This window comes from Halichoerus grypus, chromosome 10 (genome assembly GCF_964656455.1).
Source record: "Halichoerus grypus chromosome 10, mHalGry1.hap1.1, whole genome shotgun sequence".
Lineage (NCBI taxonomy): Eukaryota > Metazoa > Chordata > Mammalia > Carnivora > Phocidae > Halichoerus > Halichoerus grypus.
The window spans coordinates 21,836,271-21,862,436 of NC_135721.1; the positions used below are offsets into that span (position 1 = coordinate 21,836,271).

The following is a 26,166-nucleotide window of genomic DNA, read 5'->3' on the forward strand; positions in this document are numbered from 1 at the left end:
AATGAGAATCTCAATATTTAAAGTCTTTTTTGCATTGTTTCATTATTTGAATTTCATTCATGTTAGACCATTGATTTTGTTGGATAACTCTTGAGCATTAGGTTTCTTCATTTGCAGGCTCACGTTGCTCTCTGCGAGTTGGGGAATCCCACGCTTCAGCTCCCACGAGGCTTATCCCTGCCTTTCCAGTGGTTTCGTAGTTGCATCCATCAGGCCCCTGAGGGTCTCTAAACCAGAGCCAGGTGTTATGTCGGCAGTATGGAGTTCCTGTTCTGCTGTTAGTGATATTGCCAACCTAGTCACATTCCCGGTCACCAAGTTAGCAGTTGGCTTGATTCCTTCCTGATCACAGGCAGGACCTCTGTCCTGTCTCCTCAGCTTGGGTAGCTTTACATACTGCTGTAGTCTCAGGTAGCAGGCCTAGCAGCTTCCTCCACTTTTTTGGTTAGCAGGGGAGCCTCAGCCCAGCATCTCCAGGGTCCAGCAGTGGGCACTGCTCCAGTCTCCCCCGAGGGGCACATTTTTAGTGCCCATGACCCACTGGAGGTCCCTACCACCTATGCCTGCTTCTAGCACACTCAGGGCTGAATGCTCTAGGATTCTGTTCCCTTTCTGCTCGTGGAGTTATCTTGTTTCTGAGCTTGTGAGTATCTTTTCATTGTCTCTTGTATATTTATATATTAATGGTTTGTGTATGGAGCCGAGAGAGGTTTTTTTTTCTTCTTTCTTTCTTTCTTTTTTTTTTTTAGAGAGAGAGCAGTGGGGTGGGGAAAGGGAGAGGGAGAGAGAGAATCTTAAGCAGGCTCCATGCCTAGCAGAGCCCGATGCCAGACTCGATCTCATGACCCTGAGATCATGACCTGAGCCAAAATCAAGAGTCAGATGCCTAACCAACTAAGCCACCCAGGTGCCCCCAGAGAGGGTATCTTAAAGCATGAATTTACATTATTATCATGATTAGAAGTCCTCCACAAGAACATTAAGCTTTTAAAATTTTTCTTTTTTCTATTGAGTGTTTGAGATCAATTTTCTTAAAGACCAAAGTTTGTTCATTTGTTCATTCATTCAAAAAGCACTTACTAGGTGCCAACCATAGGCTAGGTACGATATAACAGATGCTAATTTCCAAAGGTAACTCCATCAATGTATATCACATCGTAGATGCTCTTTTCACACTGTGACAAGGACAATCTTCTATTGAGAGGTGGGGCGCAAGGGCAGACTTTCCTGCCTCAATCAATAGAATGGGCCAGAAGGGATACTGCGTGACTTTGAAGTAATAAGTAATTTGAGCTGTGATGAGTGTTTGAAGAATAAATATAGGGCTCTGCAAGTATGTAGTAGGCAAATCAGGTGGCAGTGGAGGGTTAATCGCACTTCTTATTGGGAAATGGTTACTATTTCCCACAATCCCTTTCTTCTAGCACAAGGCCTGGCCATGGTGGTTGCTCCAAAATATTGTATAGCCTATTGTGATTTGTTAAAATTAGTTTCCTTGTGGCAGTCTTCCTTTTCGTTTACTTCTGTTCTGAGAGACAACAAAAAGGCAGGTCAGGAAATCCTAGAAACGTCCAGTCTTTGACCCACATGGACAATTACTATTATAGTTCTTTTATTTTTTATTTATTTATTTATTTATTTTATTTTATTTTATTTTATTATGTTATGTTAGTCACCATACATTACATCATTAGTTTTTGATGTAGTGTTCCATGATTCATTGTTCGTGTATAACACCCAGTGCTCCATGCAGAACGTGCCCTCTTTAATACCCATCACCAGGCTAACCCAACAGGAAACGACAGATGTTGGCGGGGATGTGGAGAAAGGGGAACCCTCCTACACTATTATAGTTCTTTAATTACTAACTTTCTCTCTCTGCATGTTGCATTGTATCATATGTCCTGCCTCCCAATGTTGAGAGAGAGCTCTGGTCTAAAACTGTCTGGCCAAGAAAGGGAGCAATACTGAAATTTTCTTCCTAAAATGCTTCAGAATGAATGGCACAATCTGAATGTATTGGTAGATATCTTATGCAGCTCTATCCATTATGACCCTCAGATGGACTGAGAGGGCCCTCTCCTAACAGAGGGGCCCCCGAGGTCCTTCCCATGGCATCAATGGAGCACCCCTGTCCACCCCTGTGGTCACAGGGTCTTCACAAGAGAAGGTGGCAAATGCTCCAGGGGTTGTATATTACTTAGGGTTGTTGGACCAGCTGAATTTGAATTTCAGATAAATATCATTTCATAGTACAAGTACATTTAATATATTATTTGCTATTTATCTGAAATTCAAATTTAACTGGTCATCCTGTATTTTTATTTGCTAAATCTAGCAACTCTAATACTAATTAGTCCATAGAAGGTAGAATTAAAGAAGAAAACCAACCACCAATAGTGTGAAGGCAGGGAGAGGACTAAAATTAGCTGAGGTTTGATAAGTGCCAGATTATGGAGATGACTCAGAGAATCTTTTTGTTTTCCCCCTAGGACTCACTAATTTCCTTTTCTCCACACCCCAGTTAGTGAAAATTGTTTTCACTGGGTCCAAGAATTTACATGCAACCAAGCTGACGTGGTTAGTCCTGCCTCTTTCCTTTATCCACTTGCATGAAAGTCTTTGGCTTCTCATGGAATGAGTAAAACGTTCCATCCTTACCTCAGTTTCATTGCAGCAAAACACATCTGAGAGTCTGTAGAAGCGAGGGTCCAGGTCAGCAATAGCAGGAGCTGGATTGAACAATGTTTTCACTGTAAAGGAATGGAAAGGGGGTTCAGTGGTCACCATTTTTAACATGGTGCGCTTACAGTCACTAAGGGAAATCCCCTTGTGCAGCCATTTTCCCTATTAGATGAAAAATCAACTTAGAAAAGTCTGAAATCTCAATCTCCATGGTGACCTAGTACCAGCCCCTTCTTATTTCTATTTGCTCCATTTTTCACTTTACAACATTTCAACTTCAAGGGCAAGCAACAGTATTACAACCAAGGTGATTACAAAGTTATGGCAAAGGCCAACAACATTAAAGAAAATTTTAAATGCTGTGGCATGAAAGGACATGTATGAATGTGAACATTCAGGCTGGTGTGAACATTTTTGTTCATAAATCCATTTTCCAGGAAAGAAAAAGAGAGATGTTAGGAAAGAAATAATGAAGAAGTAAAAAATTTCCTGGTAAGAACAGGATGTAGGAAGTTCATGTACATACATAGGTTCTGAACACCTATGCATGACTTCCAAATATATCACGATTACTCATGCAAACATAGACTTTAAGAATTTATTTTTAAGTAATCTCTACACCGAAGGTGGGGCCCGAACCCACAATCCCAAGATCAAGAGTCGCATGCTCCACCAACTGAACCAGCCAGGCACTCCAAACATACACTTTTCACAGAAGCTTACGTTCTTGGCAATCCGGGAACATAAAGGAAAGCTTGAGAAAGGAGGAGAAATTCAATCTGAGGCTGAGGGCTAGCTCAGACTATGAGCCTACAAGAGAAGGAAGGATGGCGATAGCAGAGACAGGGAAAATGAGAATGTCACAGCATTACAGTGTCAGAAGAATTTTTACATTTTTCAGAGAAGAAAAGTGAGTTTCAGAGAGATGAAGTCAAAGGTCATACACTGGGACATGGTTAAGCTAGGTTCCCATCTGGGGTCCTCCAGCTTTAAGTCCAGTGTTTGGTCATCTCTCTAGACCAGGACTACTTATAGCAGCACAAGCCCCTATCCCAATTTACAATATTTTAAAACAGCCTTTGGGGTGGAACTTTGTAAATACATATTTTTTGAAAGTGTTTAGAGATTCTGTTCACAGGAAGCTCCCCCTTTGTCAAAACATTTACTCATCCACCAGAGGACCCAACTAGATTGGTTGGTCTTCTTTTCCTCTACCCAGGTCCATTGATTTATGTGTTTAGTGACCCCAATCTACTATAGACCCAGAGAGTCAAATCTTCTAGCTGCAGTTTTCAAAGACCCTTCCAGAACAGTGGCTCCCAAGCTTAGGTGCACATCAGCATCACTAGGAGAGCTCATTAAAGTGCATGACTTTTGGGCTCCACCTCAAACCCACTGATCAGAATCTCTTGGGGAACACGTGCACGGATGAGTTCCCCAAGTGAGTCTTCCGCAGTTCTTGCGGCACTGAGCCTCTTGGGGAGATGCTCATCAGCACGTGGCTGATGGAAACTGCCCACTACTTCCGCCTGGTGAGGCTAGTTTGCCTCTACACCTTCGTTAGTCTTCGCATTTTGGTTTGGCCAGTGGGTCTTGTCCAGTGGTTTACAGGTAACACGATTCCCCCATTTTCATTATTTTAGAATCCAGAATGTCCACCCACAGAAATTCTATGGTATATTTTTGGCTGCTCATATTTTTGTATAGGTTACTGTGCAGCTTAAATTAGAAAACGGGTGTAAAAGCCCTGTGTAAACTGTAGAGTGTTGTACAAACGTAAGGGATTATTACTGTTATTATACTGTCCTTCACACACAGCCCAACACCCCGCCTGTCCACCCATCTCTTTTGCCTTCTGTTGGAATTCGTAGCCTGGCAACGGTCTCTCTCATTGGTGTTCCCGCTTTTGCAAGGTCTTAGAGATGTCAATTATGCATAAAGGCCCTCAATGCCCAGCATTGCAACACATCCATTTACTTTTTATGGTTCCAGGACAAACACATGGCTCCCTATTTTCCTCAAATGGTGAATTGAAAAAGCAGTATTGTGATCTCCAAATCTGCATGCAAAGGCATTTGAGCACAGGGTAGAGCAAGCTACCAGTATGGAACAACGGCATTGAGCCATTCTTTTTTTTTTTTTTAATTTTTTAAAAGATTTTATTTATTTGAGAGAGAGAGAGCACGAGCTGGGGGGTGGGGGCAGAGGGAGAGGGAAAAGCAGACTCTCCGCTGAGCGGGGAGCCTGATGTGAGCCTCGATCCCAGGACTCTGGGATCATGACCTGAGCCGAAGGCAGACGCTTAACGACTGAGCCACCCAGGCGCTCCAGCACTGAGCCATTCTTATAAAAGTGCCATTTTATCTCAAAAGATCTCTGATCCAGCAATTCCTTTTTCAAACCTATCCTACAGAAATACACAGGCATGCAAAAATGAGGTCCAGTGATATTCAGCTCTGCTTTAACAGAAAAAAACCAAAAAGAAACCTAAGCTTCAACAGACAGGACTGGTTAGGAAAAAAAAATACCTCTAATGGAATACTCTGCTGCTGTTAGAAAGAATGAAGCAGATCTCTGTTTCGTCACAGAAAGATTTCTATAATTTATAAGTGAAAAAAGGAAGTTTTGTAATAAAAACTACAGTATGACCCCCTCTTTTTTTTAATAAAACAAAGCATAATTATATGTGTATTTACATTTTTACACTTGCACAAAAGAGAAAAAGTCTGAGAGGTTACTTCCTAAACTAATAAGGGATTAGTTCTAAAGGGTGATGGGAACCAATCTGACCACAGATTACCTGGTATACGCCAGGCAGAGACAGCATTCTTAAAACATGTATAACACCTTACATCAAAAACCAAGTACATTGTGAATGAAATGATATTAATGTCTGGCTGGTGCTTCTGAATATAACCCAAGGTTGCAGTGCGAGGGGGTGGGGAGTAGTGAGCTGGGGTGTAAATGCAACAGGATTGGCCACGTGTTGAGAATTATTGAGGCTAAACGATAGAATATGTGGGTTTACTGTCCTATTCTCTGTATGTCCATATATATTTGAAATTTTCCACAATAAAAACACATTTTAAAGAAACAGTTACACTGAATTTTAAGCAATAAAAAGAGTTGCTGGAATGAGAAATCCTACAATTTAATTTGACCATAAACATTGTATAAAAATCAGTCAAATCTTATTTGCTTGTATTTTATCGAAGGAAAGCATTCTGACCAATGCCGGACAGTAATAGGCTGGATGCAAAAGCTTAGAGTCTGACTAGTAACTAAATTTAGGGGAAAATGAAAATGCTATAAAGAAAGGACTCTTCTTTGGCTCATGCCACCATAAATAAGCATAAACACTTTACCCTGGTTAAAAAAAATGTGAAGAATGAGTAGATAACGCTAATCAAAGAAGAATGCACATTTGTGATAGATATGGTGGGAAAAAATGATATCATCCCGGAATCACGTAAAAACAGAGTCATAAGCAGCACCATGGAGTAACTTGGAGCTGCAGAGTGACCGACAGCACCCAACGTAATTATTATTCATGACAACGGCAGACGGACTAAACTCCTGGTGGTCTTCACAGCACACCAACGGCCGGCACAAGAGCGTCAGTGAGGAACTGGGGAGGCCTCTGAGGGCAGCTGCGGAGGTGCAGAGCCAGGAAAATGAGGTGGAAGCTCAGAATGGTGTCACCATGCAGGGCAGGAGCCGGACAGTTAAGAAGGTTCTAATAATTAGCTCAGAGAAACAGGAAGAAAGTCACCCTAAGCGAAACCATGGGAAGGCTGGGGTAACCAAAGCGCTGGCTTGGCGGCCTCCCTCGAGGGGTTGTTTTCTGTGAGTTGAGTGAGCAGCAGAAACACTCCACAAACTTGGGCCATGGGCTGGACAACGTCACTGTGAAAGTCAAGGTGGCCAGCCAAGAAGTTTGGTTTGCCAAATGGACAAGGACTAAAGTGTCATTAAAAGATATTTTGTATCCTACCTAGAATTTAATCTTGGCGATCTTACAATGTCAATTATTTATAATTGTTCCTGTAATGTTCCATTTGCTTTGAAATGGATATAAACACCAGACCCGACATGCATAATTTCATCACAAGCAGCTGCAGCACCAGCCCTGCCGTGGGCCTGCCTCAGAGCATCATGACCTAGAGAGGAGGGGGCCGTCGAGGGCCACTGGTTCATTTCTGATGTTGCACGTGCTGTCCCTTTAAAACCAATGCTTTCCTTTAGGTGAAGACGAGAGAGTTCTGAAACCGTATGTTCAAAGATGGAGGGGGGGGTGTCTTTTCCCTCTATATTTTAACAACTATATATAATTCAGTCATAAAATGTGTTTAACTCAGAATTCATTACTTGTAAGAAGGACAGATAAGGGAACTGTGATAATAAACCCACAGAGGAGGAGGAGGGGGACTTTACCACCTTCTTATAGATGGAATACTGCTGGTTATCACAGGAAACAAGTCTCGCGGGGCAATGGACAGGACACGCTCAACACATCTCTAAGTGTTGTCTGCTCTGCTCTGTGATCAGTCCATTCATACATCCTGACATGAAGCAGCTGGGAGAGCTCTCAGACCAGTTCTCTTGTTTCACAGAGGCCCAGAGCGAAGAACTGACTTGCGTGTGGTCCCCCATTTACTAAGGGATGGATTCTGAATTCAAAGCCAAACTTCATGACTCTCAAACCAGTGCTCCCTTCATTGTATCAGTCTTCTCTGACATGAGAATGAAAACACAGTAAGTTCTCACATACACACACTCATGGTATAGAATCTAAGCTGCTTCTGGCTGGTTACTACCAAGTGAGGACCAGCTGAGTTCTGGTCAGCAGAGTACGTGTGCATGTGTGTGCAGTGTGCGTGTGTTTTATGGGAGCGGGTAAGGGACGCATTGCAGAAAGCACTCTAGCGTCTCCGAGGAATGAGCAGCAAAAACACTCGAAGCTGAGGCTACACGTTGAACAGTGTTACAGTTCGTGGATTTTACTTTTCTTCATAAAGGCTCAGTTCCTTGGAGTCAATGGGATGTGGCAGTTTCTTTAAAATGTGTTCTAGAACACATAACTTGGGTCTTGGCCTCTGAAATCTGGGTTTCTACAATGACCTTGGTTGAGCTAATTACTTAAACTCACCAAGTCTATCTTCCTACCTTCAATTTGGGAGAATAATGCCTGCCATATCTTTGTCATAAGGTTTTTCTGAGGATCAAATATATATGAAAGTACATGGAATTCATACTGAGACATGCTGGCTCTTAGTAAAAGCATGACGTCGGCTAGTGCTCTTTGGCTTACCATCACTACCCCTGCCCATTCCCTCCCAACCCCCTTTTTTTAAATGAAGGGCTTGAATTCACGACCCTGAGTTCAAGACCTGAGCTGAGATCAAGAGTCAGATGCTTCACCAACTGGGCCATCCAGGCGCCCCATACCCCCGCCAATTCCTGATGCCCCAGGTCCTCCAGCTCCTCGCCTGGCAGAGCTCCCTGGCAGGTGATGGAGGAAGCATTTTTGGATACACCCAAATGACAGCCCAAGGCCAGGCTGTCTGCCCATCGGGATAGCTCTAGCCTCACCTGCAGTGGCTGTACCCGTTCTCTCCTCCACAGGCTGGGTAGTTAACATGTAACTAGACTAGGACAGAGGCAACAGTGATCTCTGAGAAGCAAGGGAGAGTAGGAAAAGTAGTTAGATGAGAATATGCCCTGACCGATAGAAGGCAAGACAGGAGCGAGAATGAAGTGGCACGTTGTATTCACGTCGCTCAATTCACAGGAGTGCAGCGCAGGCAATGCTTACCGTAACATTAGACTCTATGTGTGACACTCTGAGAAATGTAACCAAATGGGTTTTGGCTTCGAATGCTTTCTGACAGCTTCGAGTCCATTAAAAATACATTAACTGTCAGTGAGGATTTGCCATGGCACGTTGTTTTGCCAAGAGGAAAATTTGTTAAATCCGGACATACATTTAAAAATTCTCTACAAAATCATTTCAAGTAACTTACTTTCATTGCTATGTAGAACGCCGTAGACTTTGGAAGAAATCACTTATACAAACACACACACACACACACACACACACACACACAGTTCTTTTTCTTCTCTCTTTTTAGTTTTGTATCTTGACGAGAAAGTTTTATGTGGAAAAGTCAAAGAGGTTCTCTCTCTCTCTCTTTTTGTAAAGATTTTATTTATTTGACAGAGAGAGAGAGAGAGAGCACAAGCAGGGGGAGCAGCAGGCAGAGGGAGAGGGAGAAGCAGGCTCCCTGCTGAACAGAGAGCCCGATGCGGGGCTTGATCCCAGGACCCTGGGATCACGACCTGAGCCGAAGGCAGACGCTTAACGACTGAGCCACCCAGGCACCCCAGAGGTTCTCTCTCCTAAGTCACAGAACTACAGTTGCAATATCAAAAGGAAGCCATTGTTTTAGAGTGGCAACTTTCGCTTTTGATTTTTTTTGACCAAATGGTGCTACGATCCAGATATTACCCTAATTTAAATTTAAAGAGAGAAGTGAAAAAGAGAAGAAATTTGGGATTTATTGAGATTTATTACATCATGCTCAGCATCATATTTTATTTTGTTTCATTCTTAGAAGAACAATTCTGTAGGGGAGTATTTCTATATGCATTTAACAAACAAGGCTCAGAAACGTCGGATAATTCTGGAGAGACCGCAAAGCTAAAAAGGAACGGAAATGGGATTCTAACTCAAAAGATGCTTTGCCCAGGAGTCAAGGGTGAGCAAGAAACAAACACAAAGAAACTATTTGGATTTTTAAAGAGTTTGTGATTTGCTGAGGCGGAAGTGGGGAGTGAGTGGGATGACAGGGAAATCAACCTTAGCCATGTGCTGATAACTGTTGATGCTGGGTGAAGGGTTTTACTATGCAATTCTGCCTGCCTTTGTATGTTTGAAAATTTCCAATATAGAAGGTCAAACAGAACCAACTCACTGCTTAAAGGACGTTGACAACATAGAAAATACTACATATAAATAATCTTTTGTTGTTTACAGAGCAGAAATGGAGTATTACAAAAAGGAGAAAGAGCTAATTTTCAATTCCTAGATACATTTATCAAAACAGACCCACCTGGGCCGTCATGATACATGACATGCAGCTTGGCCTCTGCTTCCTGGGAAAGCCATCATTCTATTGTTGGGCCCTGAGCTGCTTCTGAGGTTCTAGTAACTACTTGTATTATTTCTGCTAACTAGATTGAGGATTTATATTGCGGATATCAGTAGTGCTACTCAGGTTATTTTTTTACCCTATTTGTAAGCTTTTCTCACACTATCAAGAACTACAAGAAGACCGTGAATCTCACAGGTGGGAGAAAGCATATTTTACTCCAGGGAAAGTACTGCTTTGCTTAACTTGAAAGGCTACCTTTCACTATAACAGCGATAAAAACTTTTGTAGGAAGAATAACAAATATGTAAAATCACCTCCATTGCTGTGGGCCATTGTCAGGGCTTCCAAAGACGTTTCTGGAGTTATTTCTAACTGGCAGATCATGACTTTGGCTCTGCTAATGGTCCTGGCTGCTTCCCTCAGGTCTTCAGTATTCAAAAGTAAATTTGCTCCAGCCACTATAACGATGATATTCTGGCCTATAAAGAATTTCCGCATATTTATGTTAAAAACCAAGAGATGATATTCTGCAATGTTACAATCACCCTTACAAAGTCATAATGCTAAATGTGTTTTAAGTCTTAATTTTGACATTTCTAGGTGATTCCGGTGAAATTCTATATTCCTACTGTATCTTCTTTTACAATATCCCTGCTCTGTAGGTTTAATATTATTCTGATAATTTTGAGTAAAATCTAAAACATAATTCCCCTACCAATATTCTTGTATACAAAGAATACTAGCTGGAAAATGATATATAACATAGTTAAAAATGACTGGTACAGAGTATGCGGTAAAGATCCAAATCCAAAATGACAGATGTCATAATGATGTGTACGAACAGGAGTAAACTTGCCCAACACTAAAAACTAAGGCTTTGTAGTATGCAGTCAGTTCGCGTGTGTACCTTAGGGTATTCTGAAAATCAAAACATATTTTATAATATCTAACAGATGGGAAATTGTGCCAGATAACCTAAGGTCAAGAGAGGGACATGTGACCTATGCAATACCAGATCAAACAGAAGCTGAAGTAAGAATCTTACATACTCATTACTTGGACCCACTCTCAACAATCCCACCTAAATGGGGAAGAAGTGGGGTGCATTTTAGCTGTGAGGTGAGCCCTCAAGAGCTGTGCTGTCCCCTATGAGAGTCACGAGCCCAAGCCACATGTGGCCCTCGAGCACTTGAAATGTGTCTGGTCTAAATTGAGATGTGCTTCAATTGTACAATACATAGCAGATTTTATTTTTATTTTTTAAAACTTTTTTATTATGTTCAGTTGGCCAACATACAGTACATCATTAGTTTTTGTTGTAGTGTTCAACGATTCATTAGTTGCATGTAACACCCAGTACATAGCAGGTTTTAAAGACCGGGTACAAAAAAATAAAAAAAAAAAGGTAAAATATCTCAGTAGTTTTTAAGAACATTTTGATTACATGTTGAAAAGGGTATTTTAGATATTTCAGGTTAAGTGAGTATATTAAGATTAATTTTACCTATTTGACTTTTTAAAATGTGGCTCATGGAAAATTTCAAATTCTGTCTGTGGCTTGCATCACGTTTCTTTTGGACGGCATGGATCTAGGGGACGAACTACAGCGGTCATTTCTTTTCTGTGCTCCAGGCTGCTTGTGCTGATCTTGTATAGACATGACCTAAAATTACCTCTGAACACAGAACACATGCTAGCCTATCATCTTACCACAGATGTGTCTGTTGGCCACAAGGAGGACTTAATAAGGTGGGGATGGTTCAGCATAAACCCAATCTTGGTACTGGAAAAATTCAAAGTACCCACACACTGAAAGACAGCATATCTCCTTCCTTTTGTCCTTCAGTGACCTCATTCTCTCTGCATCTGTGCTGCTGACTCCTGGATCTACGTTTCTGGCCTGGCCTTGGCTGATAAGCAACAAGACCAAGACTACAGCTGTCCAGTAGACATGGCCATATGGCCAGATCATTCATGCCTCCAATTTAACTTGTCAAAACTGAATTCTTTACTTTACCTTGCTACTCATTCCTTCACTTAAAGGAGCTGATGGTCCCCTCTCTGGGTATTTGTGTTAGCTCTTCTATGACAATCTAGAGTCTCAAGGGCATTACCAGATACAATATATAAATCAGACAAGTTCTAGCATAACAGGCACTCAATACACAATATTAAACTATATCTTTGCATGGAAAGTGTAGTTTCTTGCTACATCGATAAGGAAGAAATGGAACTCGAAGATATCCCTAGAACACAAAAAAGAGGTTTAAGACAGGGAATGAACTGCTGTTGACAGCAATAATTACTTAAAATTTAGCTGAAAGTAATGAACACAGACTGTCTATTGTTAGAATGAAAAATTTTATCTTCTTTAAGTGGAATACATTTTTTCATTGTTGTTATTGCAACTCTGGGATCACTAGAGTAGAACTAAAAATACCATATCTTCTGTGAGAAATGATTGTATGAAACTATATTACAAATCAAAGACATTTTATGACAAATCCTAATTTCACAAAGTGCACACTGACTGCCCACAATGCACCAGGTTCTGTCTGAGGTGCCCCATGAAATGCTTGGTACTTCTGAATATTCATTCTGAATTAAAGAATTTCACATAGGTTTTTTTTTTAATATTTAAAATAGTTGGCAGAAATGATGAAAACTTTACTTGAGGGTAAAGGGAAGTTACTGTTTTTAAAGACAAATGTTTCAACTGTTGCAAGGCCCTGTGACAGACAGACTTAGTTGTATATATAGGCTTTTGAGATTTGATTGCCATTTAAAGAGCAGACAAAATTGAACACTAATGATAAGTTAGAAGTAATTAGTTGCTGCCATTTGCTCAGTAAATATTCTATAAATATGATTCATTAACTTCCTTGTGCACCTATCTATTTACATTTATTTACCTGGTATAACTGAAATGACAGATGAATACTTAACTGCTTTTAAAGACAAATATCAATTCTGAGTTCATATGAAGGGTAATGGGACATTTCAGGATATAAATATTATTTTGAGGCAACTGTAACACTTCCTATGTATTGATGGAAAATTTTATATTTAAATGATCAAGTTGGGAAGTATAAATAAAGGGAAACATGCACAGTTAGATGGGAAAGACCACACTTGGGGCCTTGGAGCGGTGGGTATAGGAAGAGATCCATAGGATTACGGTAAAAATTGATGCTCCTACTCTCGTTCTGGACATGAACTGTTTCATGAAATGACACTTCAATATGCGAAACACGTACCTTCATTATTGACAATTATAGACGCAGTTCCCGTAGCAGCATCTTGAGTCTGATATGTAAATTCTAAAAGAAAAAAGAAATTACAATCATATACACACAGCCTGGCATGGATAATCTCTCTTAGCAATTTCAATGCACCACTCATCTTTGGAAAAACTTTTTAACCTTTAACCATCTGGAATGATAAAAGAAATAAGCAATTAGCGCTAATTTATACCCATCACCTATACAACAACGAAGACAGAAGCCTTTACACTTAGTTGCACCTTTGCTCTACATTAGTAACAACCCAGCAAACCACCCCCCTTCCAGTTTGCCCACATTAATCATAGTGGATACATCTGCATTCCTCTAGATCGTCACATTTCTTTTCTTCAGTGAAAGAAATGACAGACTTGAGTTGAGAAATTAAAGGTCAAACCTATACAATGAACTTGGTTGTGTTTCTTCATAAGCTTTGCATCTCATCAAGAATCATGGTCTGGAGTGTAAATGGAAATGTTGATCAGGCGGTCTTTGGCAGCAGCGAAAAGCCTTGAAATGGAGCCAAAGACCTGCATTCTGCTCCTGACTGGCTCCAACTAGCTGTGTGCTCTTGGACACGTTGAGAACCAGTCTGGCCTTCAGTTTCTCTTTGTGCAACAATGGCATCAGCTTCAGTGGTTTCCAAGATCATTTCCAGCCATGACAGTCAATGACTTTTCTTAAAATATCTTTTGTGAATGCAGCACCTGTTTTCTCTTGTCACCTGCTTTTGAAACATTTCTACGAGATGAAGGTTTGTAACCTCTTATCATTTTATTCCCATCTGGAGGAATGTACATGAAAGAATTAACCAAATGACATTTAAGTAAGACGAGACGAGGCTGTGCATAAAAATTCTCTGGCCACCAGAGGAGGATCTAATAATTCTATTCTATATTCAACTGTTCTTGTAACCAGATACCAGAGGAAAGTCATAAAAACTAACTTTAAAAAAGTTGCAATTTTACCTGTAGAAATATCGTTCTGTTTTAAGTTTTCTATATAGTCTTTGCCAAAAGAATCTTTGCCAACCTGTACCAAAAAAATGATGAATGTTAGATCTTTTACATTTAGTAAAATGCTACAATGTAGTTTTTAGAATACTTTAGCATTTTAAAAGGGCATATCTGCACAGTACTTTATAAACATTAGCTAATTAATCTTCTTAATGTAAGATGCTAGACTTGATTTCAGCCCAAAGAATTGTTCCACTTATATCCTACCTAAAACGTGAAGCATTTAATGACTGTCAGGAGTTCTAGAACTCTGCTCTCACTTTGATCTGTTCATGTGGAAACTCCCACTGAGACAGAGCTGTCTACCATCAACAGTCCTCAATATTTATGAAGAATCTCAGTTGTTTGTACTTCACTATAAATGAGGGCATCTCTGTAATGACTTGCCTGGTGTTTTAGAATCTTACCTGACACAGGATGGGTTCAGAGAAGAGGGAATTTAAAAAGCCCTCGCTAACTTGGGTAACTCGGTATCATGGAAGTCTGTTGCTTTTGCATCCTAGCATGCATTCTGGAAATGATACTTCAGTTTTTCCCTTGGGCACCCATTCCTCTTCCATTCATAGGCAACATGGTTAAGGTGGCACATTTGTTACAATCATTGATCCTATGTTTGACACATTGTTACACCGAAACTCCATAGTTTAAGTTAGGGTTCACTCTGGTGTTGTACATTCCATGTGTTTTGACACATGTATAAACATGCATCCACCATTATAGTATTATCCAGAATGGATTCCCTGGGGTAAAAACCTTCTGTGCTCTGCCTATTCATCCTTCTCTCTGTCCAAGCCCCTGGCAACCACTGATCTTTCTACTGTCTCCATAGTTTTGTCTTTGTAACCTTTTCAGACTGGCTTTCACTTAGAAAATACATCTAAGTTTCCTCCATGTCTTTTTTGTGGCTTAATCACTCATTTCTTTTTAGTGCTGAAAAATGTTCCGTGGTATGGACGTACTGCAGTTTATCCATTTACCCACTGAAGGACATCTTGAGTTGCTTCTAAATTTTGGTAATGATAAATTAATGTGCAGGTTTTTGTGCAGATGCCCTTTTATTTTTATTATTTTAATTTTAGTGTAGTTAACATACAGTGTTATATTGGTTTTCTCCTACTTTCTTTTAAATTTTAACCAGTTAGGGGACTTCACAAAAACAAATTTCCAGGAGGTCCTGAAAATCCAGAGGTTCTGGTAACACTGGGCCCACATTCCTGCAAGGCTACCCAGCTGGAACTGCCCCAAAGGTGAGTGCATGCTCTCTAGACCAGAGCCCCCACCTGGCCTACTGCAATTTATGTTACCTGCTTGGCACCTGTAGGCTTTAGGCTTGCCACTCCTGAACTACTATTTCTCTGTCCTGCAGGTGAGCACTACTTCAACGGATCATGTATCTATCTGGGTCTCAGCCACTCCTGCTGTGCTCTGCTTTTCCACAGAAAATCGCTCCCTTTGGGATATATCAATAGAAAGAAACCTAGAGATTTACTTGGGCCAAGATCCTCAATGAGTGAAGAGAAAACTTCCTGGTAAGATTTTGGATTGTCTAGATCAGGGGTTGGAAAATATTTTTCTATAAAGGGCCAGAGAGGTAATAGTTTAGACATTGTGGGCCAGATGGTCTCTTTTGCAACTATTCAACTCTGCTGTTGTAGAGTGAAGGCAGCCAAAGAAAATCTGTAGACAAATGGATGTGCCTGTGTTCCAATAAAACTTTATAAAAATACGTAGTAGGCAAGATTTGCCCCATGAGTGGTAGTGTGCTGACCCCTGATTTAAATGCCACCTCTGAGAACTTCTTCCTCAAAGGACATTTTTCCCTGTGCTCCTTGTCTGGCAGAAATGCTGATTAGCCAATAACCTTGAACAATATATAATAATTTCTTATTAACAATTTCTATCTCTACAATGAAGAGCATCCACTAGAAAGCAATGCTGTGGGGGAGAGCTCCCCGGTGGAAGGAGGTAATCTATCAAAAGTTTTCTTCATGGAAGGCTGGCCGTTTATCTACTGAAGCATCCCATTTCTTAGGTCAAAGATTCATACCAGAAATAAATTGTTTTCTCTTCTTTTTTTTTTAAACATTATTTAGCTCTCTCCCATGGGCAATCAAGATACTATATAGTTGGAAAAGCATCATTATAAGAATGTTGTAGGGATTAGAGGAAGGCCATTCCTAGGCATGTGGGGCCTGGTACAGATTAGAGCGAAGAAACTTCTCTCCCCTTTCCTATCAGTTTAATACAGGCAAAATCTGTTTAAGGTGAATTTCAAAGGCATATTTGATCAATGGTGCGATGATATAAACATCAGGAAGTGCAGGGATTAGGAAGAATTGTTCAAAGGGAGGAGAAAACCAAAAAGCATGTGGCTTTGCCCTCAGAAACTGTCGGAGGGAAAATCAGACCTAGAGAGGCACCTGTCACACCAAGTGGAATATCGTGCCCATCCAAGACATAATCAGGGATTATGCTCATGGTAACTGCATTTTGCAGGCTTGCTGCAGTCGTATTTTATTTGTAATGTTTTTTAAGTAGGCTCCATGCCTAGCATGGAACCCAATCTGAGGCTTGAACTCACGACCCTGAGATCAAGACCCTTGAGGTCAAGACCTGAGCTGAGATCAAGAGTCAGACGCTTAACCAACTGAGCCCCCCAGATGCCCCATGCTGCCTGTCTTCTTCCTGCTCTGGGAATCACCTGAAGGGCAACGTCCCTCAGGGATGGTGATGGTTCCAGATTTATTCCAATAGTGAATTCCTGGCAAATCTGTCCGCTGTCTATGTGAGACGTGGAACAAAAATACTTTGCCTTTGCCCTCTTGGAATTTCCATGACAAAAATAAAAATCTGGTAATTAAAAAATAATGGCAAAGTAACGACGCTGCGGAGGATCAAGAGAAGTCAACCTTAGCTGCATTAACTTTGCCTCAGGGTCGTGGTGACACATTACCAAGTAAAAGAACTGAGTAGGAGGGCGATATTCACATTTGTGTCAGGGAAGTTGACCCGTGTGGTTTGGGGCAAGCCGCTGTAACTGCCCCTCGGCCTCAGTCTCCTTATCTGGAGAGTCACAGTGAGTTTGCTGTGGGGATAAAATAACCCGCAAGAAGCGGGCTGACAACTGTAAAGGATTCAGTAAGGGCTCGGTGCTATCACTGTCCCTGTCCCCATCCTCATCATCACCAGCTCGGTACTGCTGCCTCCATGGCCACTTCCCTTGGGGAATACCTGCTGCTTGCATTCAATCCTGCCTGTGTGGTTCTCCCTGATGCTTCCAATTCTTCCTGTTGCTCCCTATTTTCAAATAGAAGAGCACCTGGTCATGGAAGCAAGCAGGCGGGGGCACTGAATTATTTTAAAAATAAGACTGTATTACTATTATTGTAATAAAAACATAACATCTGCATTAATGGTGAAACTAATGCTGTTTAACGTAACCGGGTATCCTGTTACTTCCATAAGAATAACAGAGCCAACCACGAGCATGTGTGTGTCTTAGACATACACATTTATTATATCGAAACGTAGGCAAAAAGCAGCAGAGATCTGAGGGCTCTTTTTTCCTTCTGCATTACAGAGTAGCACAGATGCTTTGGGCAATGTCATACTAAAAGAATGCCATTTTCCCTGTTTCCCCACCCTCAAACCTCTTACACAATCATTTATTCTGCTCGATTGACTTTAAAAAAAAGGTCGAGAGAAGCGAACATCTTCCAACCCCCTTTGGCTACTTCTGACTCAAATGTAAGCCTCTTCCCCAGGAACTGGAAATTCATAAGCAGACATCAGAGGAGTGGAACCAAGGCTCAGGTGCCATACAGTGCCTGCCATTGAGAGCGGACTGAAAGCATCTTGAAAATCACAGTGAATGATACAAATGGAATGATTTGTAATGACTGTAAATGAAAATCACAGTGAATAATTGTTGAACACTACATCTGAAACCAATGATGTTGGCTAATTGAATTTAAATAAAAAAAGAAAAAAAAATCACAGTGAATGATTTCAAATGGTCCTGAAACAAAAAGGACTTGACATAATAATATCATAGGGGAACCTTCGTAGGTATTTTTGGAGGCTTCTGTTTTCCCGGTCACATTTTGCCTATCAAATTGATAAGAGAACTTTAAGTGTAAGTATCTTGGCCATGAAGCAAAATAGTGCGAATGGGAGTCAGGAAACTTGGAATCGAATTTCAGTTCTGCCATTATCCAGCTAGTTAAAATTCTTTACATTTTGCTGCAAATGGTTCCACCTGAGCCAGGTAGGGTGGGACTGGGGTGAGTTCTCTCTGGCAGGTAGGAAACCAGGAGTTCTCAGCCTTCGCTGGGCATTAGAGCTCCCGAGGAGCTTACAGATATCCTGGTGCCCAGGTTACACCCGAGATCAATGAAATCAGCCCATGTAGGTGGGACCGTGGCCCACGCCCCAGGTGACTACAATGTATGCCTCCAGCTGAGGCCCACTGGATTGCAGGATGAACGCTGGGAGAGTGCGTGTGAAGCTTGGTGTGGACGATACGAGGAAGGAGAGCGGTCCTGCCTGGCACTACGCTGGGAAGTCAACTAAGTGGGAATGCGGAATGTGGCCTGCAGAGTCTGCCCGGGGCGAGAGGCCCAATAGGGTCCAACACGGGGATCAAGGTATTGTAAAGCTACACACAGTGCCACGTTTGTGTTTGCGGACTCCGGTCTCATTTTGATGTCACCAGGCTTGCCTCCCTTTCTCTGTGGGCTTCTCTAACACTCGTATTTGGCAAAAATCATTGGATTTCTCTGTTCTACAGAGTGGTCAGCAGAAAGGCACTATTAACTTGATGTTATCATTTGACTGTGTTAAAACACAAGGTGAGTACAATATATTTGTGTCTATTTTCTTGCCTTCTGAGAACTTAGAAATCCTTTCCCCCTCCATCTAATCAAACCTCACCTGTTTTTCAAGTGCAACTTAAGGCCTACCTCCCCTATCCTAGCTCTTCTTAATGCTCTCATTTCAACTCCTAGAGCATTCCTAGTAGATACCATTAAATATTTAATTGAATACCACCTTATATTGTTTGCCTAAACAATCTTCCTAAAAGTCTAGCCTTCCTAGAAGCTTATCGGAGACTCTAGCTTAGCGTATATTTATCCCTCCTTAAGTCCTGTGCGTGAAATGTGTTCTGTAAGTATTTGGTCATCTTAGTTGCCTGTCTGTTCATTTTCCTTGGCCTATCTTATCATTCTTAAAGGGACATGACTACAGGCACTCAGACTGTCCTAGCTGTGGCTGCCAGAAGGTCTTATACAAGGTTTTGCTTCTAATAGCCCCCTGGAAGGCATTCCTATACTCTTTCAGTAGCAGCAGTGAAATACTTTTGGGCAGAAGGATTCTGGGAAAAGCACATAGTCTTAGGTAGCCTGGGTAAGCATGTTCCAGGTGAAAGAAGCCAGGTCATCGTCAATTATGGACAACCACTTGCAGTTAAGTCAAGGTAACTCCTAGAATCCCAGCTGCTCTTCAGGAAATCCCAGGCTCAGCTCTTCCCTGAAGCTTTTAGAGTCATGCAGTTGAACAGAACTTTCTGCAGTGATGAAATGCTCTCTATCTGTGCTACCCCAAACAGGCACTTGAAATGTAGTCAGTATGATAAAGCAACTCAATTTAAAATTTTATCTTAATTACAGTTAAATCAGCCACACATGGCTAGAGGCTGCCATCTTGGATAATGCAGCTATAGAGAGATGTAAATTAGAATAATGGAAAACAGCAGGACTGGGTGGATCAGGAGCATGAGCATTTCCTCTAGCTAAGGGTCCTGAGGTATTTCCTTCACTTTTACCACCGAGAAGGCTCTCTGCATTGAGGGAGAGCCAGTCAGTGGCTTCCACAGTCCAGAACCAGGATCCAGTGCCGAGGAAGGTGACTGCAGTTAGCACTACCATATATTGAATGTCCACGTTTCAAAATGGTTGAGGAATGGGCTGTTTGGAATCCCTGAATGGTAGAAAACATCTAGGAATTCCATCTATCAACATATAGTTGAGGTAAGTAAAACCTAGAGGACCAAGATATCTTACCCAAGGTCAAATGAAGTCGAATATTTCTGCTAAAAAAGTTATCACTTCTATTAAAACAGGTTACCAGTTCTCAAAGTTACAATGCACAGAAATATAATTAACACTAAAACCAAGTTGAATGCAATTTAATCTTTGTTATACAAGACATTTTGTGACTTCTCAGTGCCTGAGGGTCATGATGAACAGCAGGTTTGGGAGCCTAACATGCATTTGTTGTCCTATAACAAAACCCAGCCGTTGCTTTTTTGAATTAAGTCCCTCATATTAACCTTTTGACTTGTCACTTGTGGCTTTGTCATAAAAGAGGACAGAAGAATACAGAAAATTCCTGTTGTTCAAGCTCTCTGGTGGTTTAAATCCCATCTAAATGGGGATAATGGCCTTGAACATAGAAAATTAATGTTACAGTCACCATTTATGAGTCCTGCTTATCTGAGAGTGGAGGTGGGTAGGAGGTAAGAGGTCGCTGGTGGTAATCCAATTTTCTTCCATTCTTCCTGTATGAGACACATATTGTTTATTTGCTTTGGGTCCTAGGGTACCCTGTATTTGGACATGTGGCCAGGCATTCTAATCAATATAGCCAGTAGTTTTAGTCAGTCGTCCTTCAGCAGTTTCACATCATTATATATAACCTGGAAAACGCTGGTGACTACTTTTTGATCTCTGAAAACTAAATCTTAATGCACAATCAGTTGACTGTCCCACAGTAATCTAACAGACAACCTAACCTTTTTTGTTAAGATGATGAGTACTCTAATACACTGCTTTTCAAGCCATCTGTAGTGAAGGCTGTTTTTTTTCTTTTTTTCATTTTCAATCCACTGTGGACTAATAATTCTGTAAAATATAACAACAATGAAATAAAAACAGAAAAGAGTCCTACAAAATACCAGGCTTAATTTATTATTACTATTATATTCATCAGCTATATCACTATTCTGTCAAATGCTATAACTGTTGCTAATTGCTTACTCTTAATTCCTGTTCAGACCCAGTGACAGTTTACGGCCCGGCCTGAGGATCAGACTTTGAGCGGCGTGGGCTCTAACACACCGCTTCTGTCACACAGCTTAATATCTGCCCATTCTGCAAGGAAAACACACAGCTGCTTATATTACAGAGGTGGTTTTTTTTTTCTTTTTAAAGGAAGCTCTATGCCCAGTGTGGGGCTTGAACTCAGGACCCCAAGATCAAGAGTCACGTGCTCTACCGACTGAGCCAGCCAAGCGTCCCTAGAGAGTTTTGAGAGTGTCATGTTCAGGGTAAGTAAGACCAGGTAGTTTCTTGAAGGTCTTCTCACTTGGCTGATTTCAGATCTGGGTCATTCGGGTCCACACCTGTTCAGGGCTTCTTCCCACCACATAAGAAGCAGGCTCTTTGGGCTCAGACTGGGCCACTGCATCTCGAACTCTTTTTTTTCTACCCTGGCCCTCCTGAGCAGCCAGTTTTGGATATCAAGAAATAACATTTAGCTTGAATGGAATGATGGAGGAGGAAACAATTAAGAAAATCGGGTGAAGTCCTATGAAAGGTATTCTCACAGACTCTTTGCCCTGCCAAGAAGACTTTCATTTTCTTTTCCTTTTTTTTTTTTTTTAAAGATTTTATTTATTTATTTGAGAGAGAGAAAGAGAGAGAGAGAGAGAGCACATGAGAGGGGGGAGGGTCAGAGGGAGAAGCAGACTCCCTGCTGAGCAGGGAGCCCGATGTGGGACTCGATCCTGGGACTCCAGGATCATGACCTGAGCCGAAGGCAGTCGCTTAACCAACTGAGCCACCCAGGCGCCCACTTTTTTTTTTTTTTAAAGATTTTATTTATCCATTCATGAGAGACAGAGAGAGAGATGCAGAGGCAGAGGGAGAAGCAGGCTCCCCGTGGAGCAGGGAGCCCGATGTGGGACTCGATCCCAGGACCCTGGGATCATGACCTGAGCCGAAGGCAGACACTTAACCGACTGAGCCACCCAGGCGTCCCAAGACTTTCATTTTCTTCTTCTTTTTTTTTAAGATTTTATTTATTTGACAGAGACACAGTGAGAGAGGGAACAGAAGCAGGGGGAGTGGGAGAGGGAGAAGCAGGCCTCCCGCTGCGCAGGGAGCCCGATGTGGGGCTCGATCCCAGAATTCTGGGATCATGACCTGAGCCGAAGGCAGACGCCCAACGACTGAGCCACCCAGGCGCCCCAAGACTTTCATTTTCTATGATATCTGCCTGGATTTGTAATCTGAAAATATCACTTCCAATTCTCCTTGGGCTGTGGCCTTGGGGCCACGACTCAGGTGACAACTGACTGTACAACTCCTTAACGACTTCAAGTGTTTTATGATTACATGTTTCACTGGATGCATATTGATGGGCTCTTGCTTAATAGTCCTTGTCACAATATCTTGGCAAATAATTCCCCTGAGCTCAATATAAGCTGTTTTGCATGTGCCATCAGTCTTACTTCACCAGAGCTTGGATTTTAGTTTGTTGCAGGGTGGTCGTAGGTAAGTTAATGTTGCTAAGAAAACTGAAGGAAATTTTCTACCTGTTTTTCTTTTGTTCCATCTGTTCATTTTTATCTTGAGTCATTTCATGATTTTGGTTTCTACTTGGAATTTGTCATCTTAAAAAAACTGCTATATAGCAGGTTGGCTATTTGGCTTAATAAGAATATAGTTCACCATGGAAAAATATCATGAATGGATAACAACAGTTTCTATTATAAAAAAGATATTTTTCTTTTGAAGAAATCTGAGAATATTATGCAATGTGTTTAAGCTTAAAGAAATCTGTGTCTAAAGATTCCAGGTGGTCTAAGCAAAGTCACCCCGTATGGGTTTTGGCTGAAGCCATGCTTTCTCATCCTCTCTGTATGGACACCCAGGCTAAAACCGAGCGCGGGGCTGAATGGCCGACAGCTGCACTGGGGCACTGCGGATATGAACAGCTTGCCCAACTGTACAGGTGCTCCCGTGCACTGTCGTACGCAGACCAGAATAAAACAAACAGCACTGTTGCTTTATCAAACTCCTGACTGTGCCATTTCCCCAAATACAGCCCTCTGCTGTCTATTCCTCTCACATCCACTCCTGACGGCTGTATGATTCACTTCCCAAGTTCAGTTCCACAACTCAAATATTTTCTATTTTGCGTTTCTCTTTGCTTCAAATTCAACAGACCCAAAATAACACCAATCTCAATCTTCGAATTGGATGAGATCCCAGGGGACATCCAATTTTGACTTTCATGGCTACATGAATAGCATTTATGAAGCTTCCAAGAGGGGTTCTCTAATCTCTCCTTTTACGGCTCCAGCTCGAGGGAACTCCTCTCTTCCCAGAGCAGCCATTTTTGGTACTTTGCTTCCAATACCAATTCTCTGTCCATGTTTTCCCGGCCAGGAAATATCCTCCTCCTTCCAGTTCCCAAGCCCGTTAAGTCAGCACCATCTGATGACTCCCCAGGCCCTTCATTTCTAATCAAGTATAGGATCGGTCAGGCCTACAGTAGCTCCCTCTCCAAGCCCCATAATTCCTAGCACGTACTAGGTCATCAATAATTAATGGCTGATTGGGGCGCCTGGGTGGCTCAGTCGTTAAGCGTCTGCCTTCGGCTCAGGTCATGATCCCAGGGTCCTGGGATCGAGCCCCGCATCGGGCTCCCTGCTCGGCAGGAAACCTGCTTCTCCCTCTCCCACTCCCCCTGCTTGTGTTCCCTCTCTCGCTATGTATCTATCTGTCAAATAAATAAATAAAATCTTTAAAAAAAAAAAATAATGGCTGATTAACTGACACTTAAGAGTTCAACCTTAGAAGATGTGCGTTTCTTACTTTGAATCTTGTGCTTCATGTGATGTTTTTGACCAAACAGCTAGATAAGAATTTCATCAGGTTAATCATAAATTAGAAATAAAACTACAGCTCATTAGCAGATGAAATGATAATTGTATAGTTTGTACATCATTGAAAGATTCCTGTGGAGAGAAGAGTGCTGTATACAATGGGAAATGACATTGCAGAGAAATTTTGGTAAAACTGACCCAGCTCACAGGAGTGAGCTCATTCTTTTAAATCTCTTAGATTTTTCTTATCCTTTAGTGTGTAGACTGAGTCTAGCTTTCCTAAAATAAACTTTAGTGTTCTGCCAGTAATGCTAGCATCTTAAAATTTCATTAAACACGCAAACATTGAACCTTTGGCAGCCAATTTTATTTTCGAATGATTTCAGTCAGATGAATAGGAATAGGGACTATTGTATCTTACTGTCATTTCCTTACATACCTGAAAACAGAACTATGCCTAAGGATTAGTTAGAGGTAGTTCATTAAGGCCCAGATTCCTTTCTGATGCAAGAGCTAGCATTAGAAGAAATAACTTAGAGATGAGTGAATCACCACTTATTAGACCAAGTTTCCAAAAGCTGTATTGCAGCAAAAATTGCTAAAAACCGGGTGACTTCTGCTGTTTAGAAGCCAGAGTATAGAAACCCAGTGGAGTAGGCGAATTCCTCTCACTTCTCACCCTTCACTTAGAAGCTCAGTAAGTTAAAGGAATGCAGCATTAAGCTACTTCCCAGAGGACTCAGTGAGGTAGAAACGAATATAAAGGATAAGGAAAAAGACTCCCTCCTATTTCAATCTTTAACAACCATACAAAGCGGATACTCAAGCAAAGTGCATGCACATGCGTGTTCACAGCAGCACCGTTCACAACAGCCAAAACGTGGAAACAGCTCAAGTGTCCATCAACAAACAAGTGGATAGACAAATTATGGTCTATACAATGGGATATTATTCAGCCACAAAAGGAATAAAATAGATACATGCTATAAGGTAGATGAACCTTGAGAATATTATGCTAAGTCAAAGAAGCCAGACACAAAATGTCATGTATCCTATGATTCCATTTAGAGGAAATCTCCAGAATAGATCAATCCACAGAGACGGAATGCAGATTGGTGGATGCCAGACGCAGGAGGTTGGGGGGTGGGGTATGGGGGGAAACTGCTTAATGGTAAGGAGTTTTACTTTGGAATGACAGAAATGTTCTGGAACTAAGAGAATGGTGGTTGTCCAACATTGTGAATGTACTAAATGCCACTGAATTGTTCCCTTTAAAATAGTTAAAAAATAAAAACCAAGTCTTAAAACCAGACCCTTGCCTCTAGAATCCTCTCCACCGTCCTTTACACTTACCTTGCATACCATGGATGTCTTTGCTCCAAGCCTGGCAGCTTGGACACACTGGTTGGCACCTTTCCCTCCAAAGCCAATAAAAAACTTATGTCCATGGATGGTTTCTCCGGTTTTTGGCAAACGAGAAGTAAGACTGCCATAATTTAAAAAGAGAAGGAAAAAAAAAAGGCACATTGGTAACTGCAATCAATTTAAGTTCTTCAGAAGAGAGAGGGAAGGTTCTCTGATGGAGTCTAGTCTTAGCCATCAGAAATGCAAGCAGAAGTAGAGAAGATCACCTTTTCCTTTAAGATAACACTTGGTAGTTGGCCTCGATATCCAGAATGCATCTGCTGACAGGATGCCTGCCCGTCCCCCCACAGTCCCACAGCCGCGCTCCTAGAGCCACTTCAGTTTCTAGTGTCTGCTGCATCAGGGGTGTTCATGCATGCCTCCATTTTCCATCATGGGGAGCTCTTGGATGGAAGTCCCTTCCGATTCCCACTTCCCAGTGCCCAGCACAGACCTTTATTCACAGTGGGACTTGTACATGGGACCAAGTCAATGTGTGTTTCTGTACTGGTTTATCTGGTCACTTTAACAAGAAGTAGGAAGTGTACCAGGGCTCTGGTAACCATGTTCAGAAAGGACCTAAGGAGAAGAGGGAAGTTGCAATTCTAGGCGCTAAGGAATCCCATTTGTTTCCTGGCAGGTGGGGGCAGGAGTGGGTTATTATTTTGATGGCAGGATAGGTGTTAGTCCCAGTCCATCCTGTATCCCACCCATTTCAAGTACTGACTCAAAAA

The 26,166-nt window shown here is 41.6% G+C and overlaps 1 protein-coding gene and 1 long non-coding RNA gene across 9 annotated transcripts in view; one reads left to right on the forward strand and one right to left on the reverse strand.

Annotated features, from left to right (window-relative positions):
* The window catches only part of RBKS (ribokinase), an 82,187-nt gene that overhangs the window by 40,945 nt on the left and 15,076 nt on the right, over positions 1-26,166 (reverse strand). For all 7 annotated transcript variants that reach the window (XR_013441628.1, XM_036090226.2, XM_036090223.2 and 4 more), the window contains exons 2-6: positions 25,382-25,514; positions 14,089-14,152; positions 13,097-13,159; positions 10,154-10,318; positions 2,662-2,753 (exon numbers count right to left, since the gene is read on the reverse strand). Coding sequence is in view for 6 of the 7 variants with exons in the window: in XM_036090223.2 (XP_035946116.1) it covers positions 2,662-2,753; positions 10,154-10,318; positions 13,097-13,159; positions 14,089-14,152; positions 25,382-25,514 (517 nt within the window). In the remaining variant the exon portion in view is untranslated. The remainder of the gene's footprint in view (positions 1-2,661; positions 2,754-10,153; positions 10,319-13,096; positions 13,160-14,088; positions 14,153-25,381; positions 25,515-26,166) is intronic.
* The window catches only part of LOC144379197 (uncharacterized), a 48,598-nt gene that overhangs the window by 18,226 nt on the left and 4,206 nt on the right, over positions 1-26,166 (forward strand). The window contains exons 1-5 of one of the 2 annotated variants that reach the window (XR_013441629.1): positions 15,065-15,149; positions 15,275-15,383; positions 15,503-15,665; positions 18,595-18,782; positions 21,348-21,463. This is a non-coding gene — a long non-coding RNA (uncharacterized LOC144379197). Of the gene's footprint in view, positions 1-15,064; positions 15,150-15,274; positions 15,384-15,502; positions 15,666-18,594; positions 18,783-18,925; positions 21,464-26,166 lie in introns of those variants that run through there. The other variant, XR_013441630.1, reaches the window with a different exon arrangement.